This window comes from Penicillium crustosum, assembly GCF_028827405.1.
Source record: "Penicillium crustosum strain IBT 35664 chromosome Unknown utg000003l_segment0_segment0, whole genome shotgun sequence".
Classification (NCBI taxonomy): domain Eukaryota; kingdom Fungi; phylum Ascomycota; class Eurotiomycetes; order Eurotiales; family Aspergillaceae; genus Penicillium; species Penicillium crustosum.
This window is the reverse complement of record NW_026623124.1, coordinates 814,021-831,627: the sequence shown is the minus strand read 5'-3', so window position 1 is coordinate 831,627 and position 17,607 is coordinate 814,021. Positions and strand designations below refer to the sequence as shown.

General features: G+C 49.2%; 8 protein-coding genes across 8 annotated transcripts; 2 read left to right on the top strand and 6 right to left on the bottom strand.

Annotated features, from left to right (window-relative positions):
* Positions 1–1,532: 1,532 nt before the first annotated feature.
* farB1 (putative C6 transcription factor (Ctf1B)) lies at positions 1,533–4,305 on the top strand (the record flags this gene model as incomplete). The annotated part of the gene is made up of 4 exons (XM_056875088.1): positions 1,533–1,845; positions 1,905–2,071; positions 2,139–3,703; positions 3,724–4,305. The coding sequence occupies exons 1-4, from the start codon at positions 1,640–1,642 to the stop codon at positions 4,303–4,305; spliced, it is 2,520 nt and encodes an 839-aa protein (XP_056727276.1). The 5' UTR covers positions 1,533–1,639.
* A 426-nt stretch (positions 4,306–4,731) lies between these two features.
* Positions 4,732–6,658, bottom strand: N7487_007357 (transcription factor domain-containing protein; the record flags this gene model as incomplete). Its single annotated transcript, XM_056875087.1, has 3 exons — positions 4,732–5,267; positions 5,328–6,513; positions 6,572–6,658. The coding sequence occupies 3 exons, from the start codon at positions 6,656–6,658 to the stop codon at positions 4,732–4,734; spliced, it is 1,809 nt and encodes a 602-aa protein (XP_056727275.1).
* A 515-nt stretch (positions 6,659–7,173) lies between these two features.
* Positions 7,174–8,417, bottom strand: N7487_007356 (uracil-DNA glycosylase; the record flags this gene model as incomplete). The annotated part of the gene is made up of 5 exons (XM_056875086.1): positions 7,174–7,467; positions 7,538–7,734; positions 7,854–7,996; positions 8,051–8,279; positions 8,351–8,417. The coding sequence occupies 5 exons, from the start codon at positions 8,415–8,417 to the stop codon at positions 7,174–7,176; spliced, it is 930 nt and encodes a 309-aa protein (XP_056727274.1).
* A 481-nt stretch (positions 8,418–8,898) lies between these two features.
* Positions 8,899–10,627, bottom strand: pdiA (protein disulfide isomerase PDI1; the record flags this gene model as incomplete). The annotated part of the gene is made up of 4 exons (XM_056875085.1): positions 8,899–9,250; positions 9,308–9,747; positions 9,813–10,191; positions 10,251–10,627. The coding sequence occupies 4 exons, from the start codon at positions 10,625–10,627 to the stop codon at positions 8,899–8,901; spliced, it is 1,548 nt and encodes a 515-aa protein (XP_056727273.1).
* Positions 10,628–11,232: 605 nt separating this feature from the next.
* On the bottom strand, positions 11,233–13,078 carry atg22-1 (putative autophagy protein Atg22; the record flags this gene model as incomplete). The annotated part of the gene is made up of 2 exons (XM_056875084.1): positions 11,233–12,881; positions 12,940–13,078. The coding sequence occupies 2 exons, from the start codon at positions 13,076–13,078 to the stop codon at positions 11,233–11,235; spliced, it is 1,788 nt and encodes a 595-aa protein (XP_056727272.1).
* A 344-nt stretch (positions 13,079–13,422) lies between these two features.
* Positions 13,423–13,679, bottom strand: N7487_007353 (uncharacterized protein; the record flags this gene model as incomplete). Its single annotated transcript, XM_056875083.1, has 2 exons — positions 13,423–13,582; positions 13,624–13,679. 2 exons carry the CDS (start codon positions 13,677–13,679, stop codon positions 13,423–13,425), a joined length of 216 nt encoding a protein of 71 aa, XP_056727271.1.
* A 62-nt stretch (positions 13,680–13,741) lies between these two features.
* N7487_007352 (uncharacterized protein) lies at positions 13,742–13,936 on the bottom strand (the record flags this gene model as incomplete). Its single annotated transcript, XM_056875082.1, has 1 exon — positions 13,742–13,936. The coding sequence occupies one exon, from the start codon at positions 13,934–13,936 to the stop codon at positions 13,742–13,744; it is 195 nt and encodes a 64-aa protein (XP_056727270.1).
* Positions 13,937–14,116: 180 nt separating this feature from the next.
* Positions 14,117–17,411, top strand: N7487_007351 (mediator of RNA polymerase II transcription subunit 14; the record flags this gene model as incomplete). Its single annotated transcript, XM_056875081.1, has 2 exons — positions 14,117–14,809; positions 14,862–17,411. The coding sequence occupies 2 exons, from the start codon at positions 14,117–14,119 to the stop codon at positions 17,409–17,411; spliced, it is 3,243 nt and encodes a 1,080-aa protein (XP_056727269.1).
* Positions 17,412–17,607: the final 196 nt, after the last annotated feature.

Sequence of the window (17,607 nt, the reverse complement as noted above, 5' to 3'; positions counted from 1 at the left end):
CTTGGAGAATGTTACATGCGTTCTTCCGGAAATCGGCACTTTGGGTCCACGTGAGGGTAAACTCGGCAGGCCGTGTGAAACACGGTGCGGGATATACATCAATTCATTTGGGCCCGTTCAGGGGTACTCCACGGATTCCGGCTAGTTCACCGTCGTTATTCCGGGGCGTGGATGTGGATTGTGGGTAGTGCAATACAATATGTAGAGTCAAATAACTATGAGAACTAAACAATATAACTTGTAACATAGATAAAGTACTCCAGACAAAGCATAACATACCTATTGTACAAAGTACAATCATTTAATTGTCGCACAGAAGAACGGTGTTCCACCTGTAGAAGGCCTAGACTGGAAGATTAATAATAATATAACAGAGCTGCGTCAAAATGGAGCCTTTAGGGCCGTGCTATTACGTAGGTATAGCCGGGTTATGATATTACATGTAAGGAATCAACGATGAAATTCTGTATAGTTTTGGATATATATAAAATAGTTGGATCTTTACATTGATATATACATACATACATATATATATTGTATGGAGCATAGAGTATATTAGCATTGTGTATAGTCCAGTATGTACAACATAAATATGTTTAATTTGAAAAGGTAAGACACCAAGAGTGATATTACTCATCGGTCCAGACGTTCAGACACCCTCAAAAGGGCTAATCTCCCTCCACATGGGCTCCGCTTGTCGGAGACTGGAGAACTCTCTCCAGTCTTGGCTGAAAAGTCTGGGTCGGGGGAATGTGCGAAAATCCTGAAAACTCCCCTTTTCCCACGTTGACCCGCAATCTAGGATCTTCACGGGGTTTTATTTGATTTATTTGATTTATTTTAGCTCTGTTTTTGTTGGTCGGTGTTTCTCGGAGGATGAGGGACCCACTTTGAAAAGAGGGAATAAGAGTCTGAATTCTGAATATGCTATCCAGAGTTAAGGGGGAACGTTTATCAAGAGATTCAATGTGAACTGCTTCAAAATTTCGTACTTATAAGAGACTAGTATGGGTTGAGTCTATAGCCGACTTAATAGGAAGATATAGCCGACCTTTAGGTGTATAGTGTTTTTGAAGAGAATGATATCATAGACCGATAGACTTTCACATGGAGCCCCCAAAGACACCTGGACACGTAACGTGACCGGGCCGAGGGACGGTACAGACCAAACAGAAGCCAAACAAAGGCCAACCAAAAGGCCAAACAAAGGCCGCAACGGTGTCCGAAGTACCCCGGTTTGACGGCCTTAGCCCCCTGAGTTAGTGGCATATTACCTAACTAGGCAATCCTGACAATACCGTATAATATTTTTTGAAATACATGGGGGAAACCAGTAATTTATTCCGTAATTGATTCCCTGCGGATCTCTTCCCCCTCAAACCTTGGCTTGTTGGTGGATTCAACCATGGTAATAGAAAGTGTGGGAACCTGGGGCATAACTTATTTTGGATTTTTCAATTTAAATAAAAAAAGGATTCCTCTCTCGATTTTCTACTTTGGACTTCTTTTTCCCTTTTTCTCTTCTTTTCCCTCTTCACATGTTAAAACACATCGTTCCCCCTTCAGTTCTCTATCACATGCCCAGTGTCTCTATATAACTCGAATGTCCCCCATTCGCCCCCGGACGCAATAACACAACATGACTGATACCGAATCTGGGAAAAGAAAGGCCTCCACGGCCGGACTCTCCGCTCATAACCGTCCCGTGAAGAGACGCGCCTCCAAAGCCTGCTGCTGTTGCCGTGCCCGTAAAGTGCGATGTGACGTGGTTGAGAATGGCTCTCCATGCACGAATTGCCGGTTAGATCAGGTGGAGTGTGTGGTCACAGAGAGTAAACGCAGAAAGTTCGTGGAATTGAAATCCAATTTACCAATGATAAGAGTCACTGACATGTGGGATCTAGGAAATCTCGCGTTGAAATAGAGAACCACTCCGAATCTCCAGAGGCCTCAGAGGAGAATCCTTTCCATCGACTCAGTGATCTTTCAGGCTTGGCCGATTTGGTGCCAACGTCCCCCTCGCAGGCCTCGGTGGATTTTGACCAGGGTCAACATATGCCTCATCTGCTATGTTCGTCAATTCTTTCCAAACTTCTGAAGGACTCCATTTGGCTGACAAGCAAAACACAACAAAACAGATCAAAATCAGGCTCAACGCATCGGCTCTGATGATCACTATCGACGCCGTATGGCCCCGAACCCAGCAGTTCCCGCCTCAATGCCATTGGCGAATGTGACTTCGCAAATCCAGCAACTTTTAGACCCCAATTTTGGCAATACACAATCTGCCAGTGGGTTCTTACCAGATTACATCCGAGGACTCCCCGCACGGCTTCAGAAAGAGGATATTGACTACTTGGCTGTCAAGGGTGCCTTGACCATCCCCGACGTGGCGCTACGAAACGAACTATTGAAGAGCTACATCCACTATGTTCACACCTATATGCCCTTGCTCGACCTGGAGGAGTTCTTGCAGAATATCGTCCAGAACGATGGAATCCACCGCATCAGTCTGTTGCTTTTCCAGGCCGTCATGTTCGCCGGTGTCGCCTTCATTGATATGAAGCATCTGCAAGCCGCCGGCTACCAGACCCGCAAGGTTGCCCGAAAGGTCTTCTTCCAACGTGCCCGTCTCCTGTACGATTTCGACTACGAGGTGGACCGCATCTCGCTCGTGCAATCGCTTTTGCTCATGACCTACTGGTACGAGACTCCCGATGACCAGAAGGACACCTGGCATTGGATGGGTGTCAGTTTGTCTTTGGCCCACACCATCGGCCTACATCGGGATCCCGGAAACTCGCGGATGGATGTGCGTCGCCAACGCATGTGGAAGCGGATCTGGTGGAGCACTTACACCCGTGATCGACTGATTGCCCTGGGTATGCGACGGCCCATGCGTGTCAAGGATGACGATTGTGATGTGCCCATGCTGAGCCTCGATGATTTTGAATTTCACCCTTTCTCGCCCGAGATCGTAGCGATCGTTGGCAACTCGGAGATTCTCCAGAATGTCAGCCATCAGCGCGAGCTCGCCTTGATGTTCATTGAGAAAGCAAAACTCTGTCTCTGTGTCAGTCACGTATTATCTGCCCAGTACTCGGTCCTTAGCCATAAGTTTGGTGGCACCATGGAGACCACGATGATGCTCGTCCCGAAGAAATCCACTGCGGAGACTTTCGAGGTACGAAGTTGTGACCAGGAGTTGGAGGACTGGCTGGCCAACCTCCCCGTCGAAACCCAATATGTAGCCTCTAGTGGATCGAAGCTATCTGAAGCAGACGAAGTGCTTCACTCCCACCGTGCCTTGTTGAAGATGGTCTATCTCACCACATCTAGCGCTCTGCACCGCCCACAAGTCCTCCCCGCCATCCCCTACCCATCTACAGACGCCGAACTCCAGGACATGTCCCGGAACAAGGTGCGATTCGCTGCAGTCGAGATCACTGCCATCGCTCAGGACCTGCATTGCCTCGACCTGACCCGGTACTATCCCACCACCGGCGTCACAGTCCTCCTACCCGCAGTGATCATCCATCTCCTCGACATCAAGTCCACGGACCCAAGCATCCGCATGACCAGTCTCCAACGCTTCTATCAATGCATGCGCATCCTCCAGCGCCTGCGTGAGATCTACGCCTCCGCAGACTTCGCCACCTCCTTCCTTGAAGCCGCAATCCGAAAAGCAGGCATCCAGCTCACCGTCTCCCCCAAGACGTCCAGTCTTCTTCCGCCTCATCACATCCCCCCGATCAACCTACCGCATCCCCAGACCCCTTCCAATCCACCACCACTGCCGTTCCCTCCCGTCTGCACACCCTGACGCCCCCGCCGGATTCTCTTGCTCAGAAGATTCCGGACCTTACATACCCCAAACTCTCCGGTCCTTCCGCGGGCGGACGGTCTACCGGAGACCTTTTCGCTTCGACGCCACCGCACTCCGACGGAAGCGAAAACGGCAGCACAAATAACCTCAATCCGAATGCCAACCGCAACAAGGATCGTGATGCCTTTGCTATGCCCTCTGAAATGAGTCTCACTGAACTCATGGATCTGGCGAATGATGCCGAGGTTACCCAGAATGACTTCGATGCCCTCATCAACTTTGACGATCCGGGCAATACCGATTTCTTTGCTGATGACAACGCCCAACAACATGGTGCCCCGGTTCAGGAGAAGGGGTTTGATTTCGACGTTGATAACGTGAACATGATGGGCTTTGATGCTGATACGAAGGCTGTTGATTTCGCCCATCTGGCGGATAACGGCATGTCCGAGCATGAGTCTATGAAGCTTTCAGACTGAATACCACATTCGAGAGCCAACTCGGGCTTGGCTACAGTCAATCCCTGACTTTTAAATACGATGGACGGCTCCTCGTGTGCCCTGGGTATATTCTACCTACCTACTGGAAGGTTGCACAGGCGAGCGGCTCGGCACTAAAATTCATGCTGCATCATGTATAGTTTCTTTTTTCAATTTTTTTTTATATACACAGCATATATTTATAATGATGATGATTATGACTGCGGTTCATTCGTTTGCCCTTGAGTCTCCATAAAAATAGGATCCCAGAAATGGGTGGGAAGAGAGATATCTAGGAAATCTCCAAACAAGGTGTCAATATCTGTAAACCCATCCTGCATAGATGTATCTAGATCGTCCACCGGAGGTTGGAGAACGTCCATTGTGATTTCCGGCGCCGGGGATACAGCTGCAATTCCATCGCTGTTATTGCGCTGCCTCTTGGCTCGGGGGGGGATCATTGCCCTGGGGTGCGGGATTGATCGACTCTAGCCTCTTTGATACTGAGCTATCGGTAATGACTGGTTTGTGCGAGGACTCTGCTACCTCTTGTAGCAGAGGTGAACCCGTATGGTTTGTCTGAGAGGATTGTGGGTTGCCTTGAATCTGGCGCAGGGCTTTTTGACCCAGCCGGGCCATCGCCTCGGCGGAATACCAATAAGGGCTAAGATTTTCTAGGACAGAACGGCACGCCTCAAGACTAGCTTTCGCTCGGTCAAGGTGCGTAATAAGTTTGCTCGAGCGGAGTTGCCGGTACGAAACACCCATCGACAAGGTGACAGAGTATGGCACGATCGGAAGAGGTGGTAGGTCATCTGCACACTCCGAGGCGACGATGGAGTGAATTCGAACAGCTGCTAGTCCTTGTCTGACCGAAGAGAGCCTGGTGCCATCAATATTCTCGGTGGGTTTATACCGACAGGACAAAATAGCAACAGAATGGTAATAAAGCTCCAAGAATCCTGCTCGCGGTTAGTTCGAAGCCCCGACAAAGACAGGAGAGATCTCTATGACAGGCATACCTAGGGTAGCAAAATCCAGATCACCTTGGGTGTCCTCCCCCACAATATCCTCAAATGCAGGGAAACCCTCTTCCCACCCGCTAGTGGTTTCTGCGGAGGGTCGGTAGAACGAAATCACAGTTGCGAGCAGATCTGACACGGCAAGCCACACCTCAAAAGCCCCTCGTGACGTCTGATCGCTGACATTGGGTTTCACGATCCCGATATCGCGGTCAGCTAGAAGAACCGGTCGGCCACCGATACTTGCATGCATCTTGTCCAATGTCCATAGACACCAGAAGAGTTTAGTCAGGGAATCGGTGGAGGTTTGATTTGGCCGGCCGAGATGTAATCCTACCGTCTGGGCCTGGTGGATAGCTTGACAGAGGTGTGAAGATGCTGCCTCGGCCCCTTCGAGGCCCTCACAGTGCAAAGACATTAGTGCAAGAACACGGATCCGTGTCAACCGATCCGGTTCTAGCTCTGCGTTCATAGCGACAACCAATCCCTTGTAAATCTCAGAACAGAATTGGCGTGACGGTAGGATTGGGCCGCCTGGCACAAGGCGTAAGTGGGGACTGGCTGCGCGGGTCTTTGCTGCGGCGAGGCAGATGGCCTTTTCAAGGAACACTGATGCCGAACCTTCTGATTGAGCTTCGCAAAACCCCTGGTCAACTATTGGTACAATATGATTGACCTTGGAGAAGTAGATAGCGGACAAAGGCTGGCGCGTCGCGAGGGGTAGTTGTTCGCATGCTTGCATCCCCGCGATAAACCGTTGGTGAAGTAATGATGCAATGGTTTGGCCATCGACTGCCCTTTGCGTTGGGGGATTGGCTGCATATTCTTCGGCTGTGGTTTGTCCTCTCTGTACGCTCCGAGGCTTCGCTTTCTGTGCAGCTGGGGAGTTGATCCAGAGCCCGATACGATCCCGGAGAGGGCTTCCAGTCGGCTCATCTAATCTTTCCCGAATCAGGGATTCTGGATTGAGATCGCCCACAAATCGCTCGGTAGTAGGGACCGAAAACGATGCTGGACCATCAGATATTGTTTGCAGTGGGTCTATGTGCGCGGATACAGAAAGCTGTTCGCGATTCAAGTCATCTCTGTGGATGTGCCTCCCAGGGTCATTGTCCACTTGGGGTGGTGACTGTCGATTCAGATCATTGGAGGGCTCCCATTTAGGGATTAAATGTCGGCACCGTTTCTGTTGCAATGTTAGACGGAGGCCATTGCTGGAATCAATGTTTCTATCGTGTACGCACCTTTGATCGTTGGCACGTGGGACAAGCTCGCAAGGCTCGAGTGCGATTCCGCGACTGAGGGATATCCGGAAGCCAAGTGAGTTCCATCTAAGAAACCCATTTACGGAGGTGTAATTCCTTGGGTAAAAAAAAAAAAGTAGTATACTTCTTACCTCTTACTTTATTTAGTTATCTAATTTCCCTAATCTTCTTAGGGGATGTTGTTAGATACCTCCCCTTGAGGTAATCTCACCGCCACCTGAAAATACAGTACCGCCTTCCTAATTGGGTGGTTGCAGAAATCGATTACTCTTGTAGCTCTTATCGATAAGAGCTTATCGATAAGTAATAAGCTTAGGTACATGAGGTCGTATCGTGTATGCATTTACCCCTATACAGACATATACATGGACATTTTCAATAGATTGAAATGGATTGAAACGACAATTAGCTAGTGTACATTATACAGATCGGTCCGAAATCGATCTGAACATCCTATGAAATGCGCTTGAACCTTTGAACTCCTTAAGTATCCATGGCTGAAACAACATTGAAACAAACATAGCCAACGCAAGACTCTTCTCGGTCAGGAGGATGACATGTATGCATGCAGTTGAAGAAGCCTAAACTAGTTTTGAAACATTCTCTGCTGCTTCAGCTGCCACTAGGGCTTCAATAGCATCATCATCATCAAACTCATCATCAACCTTGCCAGGCTGGACTTTGACATCCTCAGTCTTGGCAGGTTGAGGCTCAACTGGCACTTTGTTGGTCAAAGCGGTTGAATCATCCTTGTCAGAGACACAAGGGGCCGGCAGAGGCTTTTTGGACGGTACTAGGCTCCAATCAATGATTCCATCTTCTCCGTATCGCGAAGCAAGCCAATCATTGCACTTCTTGAAGTGCCCGTTTTTGAACTATGTATATATCATCATGTCAGCGAAGAAGGCGTTTAAAGGACAAATTCATAGAGGATGATCTACTCACGAAGCCATTATGCGCGCTCAGAGGACTGGGATGGACAGATTGTAGGATGCAATGCTTCTCTTTGTTGATTTTTGCCACTCTGGTTCCGGCAGGCCGGCCCCAAGCAAGGAAGACGACGCCGTTGGTTCGGACTCGAGCAACGAGGTCGATAACCTTTTGTGTGAATTTCTCCCAGCCCTTGTTGGAATGACTGTTGGCTTGGTGGGCACGAACAGTAAGGCAAGTGTTGAGCATCAGGATGCCACGCTCAGCCCAAGGTATGAGTAGCCCCCCATTATTGGGGGTGACTCGAAGTCAGGGTAGTCGATCTTGATACCCTTGTAGATATTGACCAATGATGGCGGGGCTCGTACAGGGGCACGGACGGAGAAACATAGCCCATGAGCTTGGTTGTGATTGTGATACGGATCCTGGCCAATGATGACCACTTTGACATTGTGCAGCGGGGTGTGTCGGGACCTACAGTCTGATCAGCATACGGATTGGGCCCAAGTAGGGTGTGGTCCAATTTACCAAGAATAGATATCCTCCTCTGGCGGGAAAACCTTGACATTGGAATCTTTCTCCTTCTTCAGGAATCGCTTGAGGTTCAAGAATTCAGTGCTGACCACTTCATCCTTCAAGTGAGCCAGCCAGCTCTCATCTAAGGTCTCAATTTCCAACTTCAATAGTTCCTTTTGTTCTGGTGTCAGGGAAGCAACCCATTTTGCCTTATCAAAACTGCTTGACCGTGGGGTTGGAGCTGAAGTTGAAGTTGATTGATTGCCCGGGGGTTCGGCTTTGGAGCTCCAAAAAATGCAGTGATGCTTCCACCTTTGGGTTTTTTCGAGTCAGGGCCGGAGAGATGCTCTGATTTTCGTTTTATGGCAGGGCTGACCATGATGGATGGGTAAATATGAAGACTAATGGGGATTGACCACAGAAAGTTGGAAGTTGTCAGGAGCTCCGGGGCGATAAGAGAATAAGAGATCGACGCGTTTCACGCGACGCGATTGATCAGCCAGGCTGAGCTTGGCTGAAATCGATGTTGTACAGAGGACAAGTCACAAAATAATAACAATTAGAATAATTCACTGATTCACTGATTTACTGATTTACTGATTTACTGATTTACTGATTTACTGATTTACTGATTTACTGATTTACTGATTTACTGATTTACTGATTTACTGATTTACTGATTTACTGATTTACTGATTTACTGATTTACTGATTTACTGATTTACTGATTTACTCTAGACCACTATAAGTCTGGACTTTGATAACAACGATCTACAGGGAATAGATGGCATCGAATATAGTCCAAGTTCAGACAAAGAATACAACATATGAAGTTACACATTCAAATCCCGAGTAAGCACTTAAAGCTCATCGTGAATATCCTTCTCATCGGATGCGGGAGACTCAGTGGCCTTGGGGGCCGCAGTGACCTCGGGACGCTCCTCGGGTGTCTTGGCGCCATCGGCCAGGCCGTCCACCTGGTACTTGCCGTTCTCCTTGATGAAGGTAACGAGGTCCTCAACGGTACGGGATCCGGCGTACTCAATAGGGGAGTCCTTGGCACCAGCGGGGTAGAGCTTGATAGTGGGGAAGCCAGTGATGGAATCGGGCACATCGTTGGCAGTGGCATCAATCTTGGCCACGGTGACCTTCTCGTTCAACTCAGGGACATCGGCGTACAGCGCAGCAAGTTCCTCGTACTTGGGAGCAAGTCTGGTGAGAGTGGGTTAGAGATGGAACAAATGGTAGATGAGCTGTATGAAAACTTACGACTTGCAGTGTCCGCACCAGGGAGCGTAAAATTCAACCAGGACATCCTTCTCGTTGTCAATGACAACCTCCTGGTAGTTGCGGCCAACAACAACGGTAACAGATCCCTCCTGAGTCTCGGGAATGGGCTCGGACTTGAGGCTAGGCTCAACCTTGCCGTCAAGGACGTCCTTGATGAACTTGCCGACATCCTTGGCATCGACCTTCTTGTTCTGGTCGTAAGGGTACTTGGCGTTCTTGGTAGTATCCTGGATAGCGAAAGCAGGGAACTTCTCGGGCTCAAGGTTGAGGTTACCAGCGTGAGCGCCGAAGAGCTTAGCATCAAGGGTAACAATGTTAATAGCTCCACGGTGGCTCTCAGCGATGGGACGGAAATCAGCAGCGAACTGCTCGCGCTCCTCGGGAGTCTCGGCGAAGATGTAAGCCAGGGGGATACCGGCCTAACCATTGTAGAAAGTTAGTTTCTTTTCTTGCTCAAATGCGAGATAGAAGAGGCTAGACGTACCGCCATGTACTTTGAGTAAGTCTCGGGACCAAGCTCGCCAACAAGAGGAGTGCTAGCGGTCTTCACCCATTCGAGGATGGCCTCATCCTCCAGCTTTCCGTCGTACACAGCCTTCTTCTCATCGAAGTCCTTGTAGAGAACAATCGAGGGCTGCTTGGCGCCCTCGGCCTTGGCGAGAGCAGCGTCGTTGGAGGCAGCGAAGAGGAAGTTGTCACGCTGGGATTCAGCGAACGAAGTGAAGCTCTCGTTGGCGGCCTTGTCATCAGAAGCCACGTATCCGATAATCACAATCTTGTCCAAGGCCTTGAATTCCTCCAGGTTCTCCTCATTCACGTTCGAGACGGCGGGCATGGACTGCTTGGTCATGTATGAAACGATTCTATTGGAGCAACGCGTTAGTTTCAAAAGGGCAATAACCATCAATTCGGAATGACTTACGCGTCGGACTTGCGGGCACCAGCGTAGGGCTTGTGTGAGTCGGGGCCACGGAAGACCTTCAGAGTAGGGTAGCCATCAACTTCGTAGGTTCGGCACAGCTCCTCCTCCTCGGTGCAATCCACCTTGACCACAGGGATATCCTTGGCCTTCAGCTCTGTGGCAGCCTCTTCATACTTGGGGGCAAGGGCCTTGCAGTGACCGCACCAAGGTGCATAGAACTCAGCAAGCACCAAAGGGTGCTCCTTGACGAATTCATCAAAGGTATCGGTTGTCAAGGTGACGACATTGGTGTCAGCGTCGGCAACTTCGGGCTCAGCAGCATGAACCGCTGCAGTAGCTCCAAGGAGGCTTAGGACTAGAGGGGCGAAAGACCGCATAATGAAGACTCTTAAATCAAACAAAAGCCCAAAATGCTCAAGGTTGAATAAAAGAAAGTAGAGACAAGCTTAAAAGGTCCAGAGAGGGAAGGTTTTATTGGGGGGTGGGCACTTGAGGACAGTTTGTTCACTAAAGGTGGAGCTTTGTGACTGGGCTATGCAGGGCTGCAAGGGCGGACCTTTTCCCTTCAGGTACCTGGTACCTCGACAACCAGGCCAATTTATAGGGAAATTGGAAGTACTCCGTACATGGCACTTAGTAATTTATTATAATAACTACATGTAACTAGTTCCCTAGGTATGCATATATAGTAATAGTCTATAATGGTAACGGAGACATGCCCTTGATATTTGACGCATATCTGCGTTGTTGACAAGTGGCCTGTATTTACATATTTACATATTAATTTAACCATGTAATCTACAGAGTACATAGGTACATATGGGCTAGATATATGTATCCCCTATTAAAACATTGATTTCCCTTCATAGATTTACTCCGAGGCTAGTTTATCAATAGGTAGATCCCGAAAATAAAAATAAAAAAACAAAGTAATTCTCGTACTTGTCAACATCACAGTCAAACATACTCCGTACTTTAATCTTCACTCCTCAATCGAATCCCCTGTGGGTTGACCGTTAGATATGGTCCCATACTCAGACCCTTGTGGCATGCTATCCAATTCGGCCCCCAACGCTAAGGCATCTCGTTTCCCACGGTCAACATCCACCAAAAGCATAAGTGGGAGTGGCACAATAATTAAAACCGCCAAGAACACAAATGCCGGTCGAATCTCACCGTAGCGATCCGTAATGGCGCCAACAATGGCTGGCCCGAAAATGCTAGACCCTTTGTCGGTAATTGCATAAAGCGCGTAGAAAGCTGCTTCGTAACCTGGGGGAATGAGTTGCCCGAAGAAACTTCGACAGTATGAGGATAGTCCACCCATGACAAGGCCATAAACGGCCCCCAAAGGATACATTTCCCAAGGCTGATGTAGACCAAGCCCCACGCGTTGCACAGCAGGAATGAATCCAAGAAGACCATACAGCGGAATGAGCTCAAACAGGATAATGCACGCAATGATTGTCTGTGAGGCTCGTAGATTCAAGAGATTCGATATGTAGCTCCAAGAGAATGCACCGAGCACTCCTGCAAGCATGACGATCACATTGATCAGTCCCAGGGCAGCAGGTTTCATGTTCAGTTGGGTTTTTGCAAACAGTACAGCAGTGCCACTGACAGTGGCAATTCCATCACTGAGAAGGAACCAGGCAGCAAGGAAGATCACGATATCTTTCAGTTGTCGCGCCCGCGCCACAGTTTTTCCAAGAGATTTCCAGGCATATGCCATGTATCCGATCCACGAATGGAGTGGTTTGCCATCGCTGCCGGACAAAGGCGGACCTGGCCGAGTGCGCAGCCACAAAGCTGCCGGGATGGTAAAAACAAACCACCATAGCCCAATCAAGAAAAGTACAAGGCGTAGTGAGAATGTTGGTGGACGTACGACCACAACAACTAAAATAGAAAACACCTGTAGAATCACTGCCCCGATATAGCCTATACCGATGCCATTGGATGAAATTCTAGTTGAGAGTTTAAGCTCCAGGGAAGTGATAGTGGCGGCGGTCGTTTTTGTGGCTTCCCTGTTAGGCCCGAGTAGCGGCGTGGAGTCATCCACGTCTGTTCGGCTAATATCCCCGGTCGAGGATAACAAAGGGTCGCCCCTAGGGCTCGTCACATTATCACCTGACAGCGTCGACTCTTCACTTTCCTTGAGCGATGGGTGGTGGCGGACCAGAACAGGTAGAAACGAATTTAGAAGGACAAAAGACGCACCAAAGCAAGTATTTGAGATGATTGCAAGCAGTCCACCTAGGAGGTAAACTTTGGGGACCACAACCAAAAACAACATGGTCGCAACCGAGCCAATGAAAGCAAAGACAATCAAGAGTTTTTTGCGATAGGTTCCATGGTCAGCGGCCCCTGACATTGAAATTATCAGGACTGCCTGAACCAACACGCTCAATGAAAAGGTATATAGGGCAAAGCTTGCCGTGTTGATTTCAGCGCCGAGGAAGTAGATGATGCATTGACCGCCATCTGACACCTGGGGGAAATATACTGGTGCATCCGAGCCGGGTGGTGGCAGCGAGGGGCTCCAGGTTTCGCTGCACGGTGTGGTTTTGTCAGACAGCAGAACGCCCCGATCTCGAGCCATCTGCTCCAGCGTTATCGGAAGAAATGAACCTTTCTCAGATCAGATACAGTCTAGGATGAAGATGTATGGAAGTAGAAGCACACGTACCCATAGCACAAACTACAAAGACCTCGGCCGCCCAGCCATAGCAATACCAGCCAGCAAGCTCCCTGTTGCTGGTCGGCCGGGTGTCATCGCCAGGATATTGAGGAAGAGACTCAACATTCTCCTGTATACTCACACTCATGGCTGGCGAGGGAAAGCCAGATTCATGGCCAGAAAAAAAAACCGAAACAAGAAGGCATACAGTATTGTAAGGTGATAAAGCTCAGTTAAAAGTCATTTGGGTTAACAATGCCCAGGTAGTAGGAGTGTTGGGTGATGGGATCAAAGGGATGTGAGGTCATATGAAGGGTCAATGCTGACTTGGGGGGGAGCTCTTACAAGGTATTATGGTATTGGGAAGTCACTGAGAACTTCATGGCCAATATTAAATTGTACTGTCGTGGTTGTAGCAGTACTTCCAATAATACATGGGTTTATTACCATACTGACCAAAGTGATACATCACAATACAAGGCACCAAGACATTCAGGCATTCAGGCATTCAGGCATCGAATAGAAGGCGGTAGGGTAAATGCATGCAGCGCATCGCGCTTTCATCAAATCATCTTGGGCTTGAGATATTATTGTTGACCCAGTCCTCTTCTGGGTACTCATTTTCTCTCTAGGTGCTTCTTCTCCAGATGATCTATGAAACTTTAAATTTGCCTCAGTTACTTTGACCGTTACTCTCTACCTTTCGTTTCCTGCCAGCCCACCAGATTGTTTTGCTGCATTCCTCGCATTGCGACAACCCTGCTATTATCCTTGAAATAATTTAGATCCCCGATCGCGCCTCTCATCATAGCTAGTCGCTAGACAGGTCGAAGCTGAAACCTGTGCAATCCGGAGCATTTCCCACTGATTCCGATCCCGACCCGTGGCCATCCTCGCCCGAGCCTCGATCGACGTTTGAGGCCCATTTGAAGCCAAAGCCGTACGCCAAGCTCCTCCGATTATGAGCGTGGCGTTCTGTTTGCACGGCCCGTGAAACGCATGGCATTAGATTGAGGACCTACCTGTGGCCTTATCTTTGATTTCGGCTTCCCTTCCTACCCAGCGTCGACTGGATCGAGCCCGGAGCAGTGCCTGTGTTGCGTCGCTTGTTCTGCGCCGTGCAGAGGGCCAAGGAGGGGAAAGCTTCGACAGACACTCCCAAAGCAGCTAGGCTGTGCTTCCAGAAATGCCCGGTGTCGTCATGGACAATGTCAACATTGAGGGATCTGTCCGCCGACCGGGCCTCAATGAGGCCAGAAATGGTGTACCTAATGCCTTTGATAATGCCGAAAAGTCTGGTCAGCTCTCTGGCATGAATGGGTCAGCTTACGTCAATGGCGCATCGAGTGGAATTGCTCCTTCGGATCAACATCCAAGAACGCTCGCAGATAAGGCAGTGGAAATTGTCCCGACATCGCCATTCAAACTACCACATATCACACAAGGGTTCTTTCCGTTCGGGACATTGGTCAATCGCTCAGTACAGGAATGTTGGAATGAGCTCTCGGAGTTGATCACAGAATTGGCTGCGATACAAGTGCCAGCCTCGGGTGGTTCGATATCAAGCAATGGAAAACCAGCCGGCAACCAGTCATCGGAGAATGTGCATAAGAAGTTGCGACTGTTGGATTTCGCTCATGCGAAGAGAGCCGAGTTCATCAAACTCCTAGTCCTCTCTCAATGGAGTCGCCAAGCTGCAGATGTCAGTAGACTCATTGATATCCAAGGGTTCATTCGCACACGACACCAATCATACGACGCAGCTCTCCAGTATGTTGGCGAAGTGAAACGAGATCTTGTTCGAGCACAAGTCGCCAACCCGGATTTAAAAACGGCGGTTGAGGTATTATCAAAGGGACGGGTCGCCTCTTTGCCAGATGTGAGTCTCCCCAATGGATTCGCAACCTGTAACAATCTAACATCTGACATAGCTCGGTTATAAACCCCCTATGCCACTGACGGCACGAGCAACACTCAAAAAGCTACTTAAACTCAACCGAATCATCAGCGTGCGATTGGCATTACACGATTCAGTGCCGCCGCCATTGCGCAATTACCGGGTCCATGATGGCCGGGTGACATTCACAATCTCTGGTGAATTTGAACTCGATCTCTCAGTCGCGGAAGAGTCAAAGTCTTCACAGTTTTTCTTTGTAGACATTCGCTTCCTTTTCTCGCCATCATCGCCTATCCCCAAAGGTCGAATATTCAATGAACTTGATGGTAAGATTAACGATCTACTCCGTGATGATGGTTTGACGGGATGTTTCCAATTTCTCCATGGTCTCGTTCTTACGAACAAAATCAACATTCTCTTCAAGCAAGCCGTGGACCTTTCTCGGGGCCTCTGGGCAGATGCGTTGCGTATCGAGCTACTACACCGAACACTTGTTGTTCAGTACTGGCCTCAGAGATCGGGGCCGAAGAGCTGGCTCGAAATCGGAGTCAAGAGTGGTCACCGCGGTGGCAGTTCTAGCGACCCGAAGCCTGGGATATCCCATCTCGGCTTCCGATGGATGCGTGACGGCCAGCAGGTCAGCAGCGATGCTATTCGGTTTAACCCAGGTGATCTATCTATGGAGCTTATTTTGAGAAGCGTCATTGCTTTACACACGTCACATCTTCTCTCTACCGCATTTACCACCCTCAAAAAGCATGTTCTGTTCTCGAATCACACACTATCACTACAGGCTCAACTATCACCAACAGAACCTGGAGATTGTCGCCTTGATGTGCAACTCACAGCCTCACGTTCTCTTCGGGTTTCTATCGAACCTATGTCAGGGTCCATTACCATGTGTGGGACACCACATGTGTCGGAACGTCTCGATGGTGATCGAGGGCTCTATAAATCATCGATTGAAGAGATATTATCTCGTGTCGCCCGCCTGCGATGTATCACTGCGGTGGATGAGATTGACTCCGGCACAAAGGCACTCGGTCTCGAACCTGTGAACCAGAGAGTACTTGGGCTTGATCCCCGCAAGTTGTTCCCTCCTGGTGTAATGCGGACCGCTTTCTTCACTCATCGGCTTTGGAACCGGCACTGGGTCGCTGCAGCGACCAGTAGCATGGATGGTGACCGCTGGTGGCTTGTTCAACTTCGGCCAACCGAGGCAACGAAAATGGGACCATTTTATAGTATTGGCGATCATAGCGCGGGTGCTCCGCAGGCCCATGTGGTCAGTGAAACTCTTGTTCCTCTGCAGAGACGACTCAACTACACAACGTGCGCCGAGCTGGTCCATGGGCTTACTGGGATCCTGGCGATCCATGCCAATGCGCGTTATCTGGCAGACTTGCCAGCCATGAATTTCTGGCCAACATTCAAAGAATTGCAGCTAGAAGCGGATCTCACAGTCCCGGATCTCTTATTCAACTATAGTTCGTCCACACTTCCACCTGCTTTCCGGGTCACCTTGCCCTTCGGGGCAAAGAAACAGTCGCAGTTCAAAGAAATGATTCGACTGGTTTTCCATGGAATCGACAGCCAGACCCGTTCTGTCATAATGATGGCTCACGGCAGTTTGAAAACCCGCATCAAATCCTTAGTCCCACTTGTCTCAAATACGGATCCTTCTTTGGTTATTGAAGACACGGGCTCTGGCTTCGCGCTTCGTTTGCTTGTGCCAGCTGGGCATTCTGTCGTCGCTTGTCTGTTTGAACTCTTGCAGCGACTTGAGTGTGTTCTCTCTATTCTTCAATCCCTCATCCGGAAAGGAATGGAGCCCCGATCTTTGTCCTTGTCGCGAATTGATTTTGCCTACGGGCCCGAGAACAAATTCTCTGCCTTCTTTGATATGAGCGCTAAGGGGCCTTCTCTGTCTGACTACGTTGACGTTGCAGATGCTATTTCGAAGAATACCCCACTTTTCCAACTGAAGCTGGGCATCAAATTCGAAAGCTCCAGCCCTCATCGTCGGATTCAAGAGCCCCTCACTGTGGCTTTGAACCAGCGGTTCACTGAAGCCGGTGTTGAATCAACCCTCCAGCTCTTGGCTACCACCCTTCCTCTGCTGCGGTCATTGGATCAGATCACTCCTCAATCGAATCAGACGGATCTGTCAATCGTGCACGTCATCGCGCGTAAACCGACTGTATACCTGATTCATTATCCTCGGCTGAGGTCTCGTTTCCACTTAAGTGCAGTGATGCACCAGGATCACTTGGTCTGGATGTTAAGGGATGCCAACGGAATGGACCAGTCTGGTCGGGTCCAAGTTTCTGCTTTTATACAAGAGAAACTCTACCAGTCCAAAGGCGAGGGCTGGAATGGCCTTGGAGATGGAGCGGTAGCGAGTATCAACAAGGTTGGGAACCTCATACTCGAGCTTCATGAGTGCCTTAATGCTCCGCATCTTCAACTCGACAGAGAAGTGGAAGTCAAACCTGAGCAAATTCCCAAACAATTGCACATCCAAGGTTCAACATCTGCCGCTCTGCAACCACTGGGAAATACCGATGTCATCACCATTGACTAAGAATTGCCATGGCCCGTGATTCCCATCCCCGTCTTCTCCAGGGCTTCGGCGTAGCTCAATATCTTTGATTTGAGCCTTTTCCGTTTTAATGCAAGAGCAACCACAATGTTCTCTTCACGATGTATTCCTAGGTCTCAATATGACATAGCATCTAAATGTATTTCTGTTCATGATGCGTGACATTCAATTAACTAAA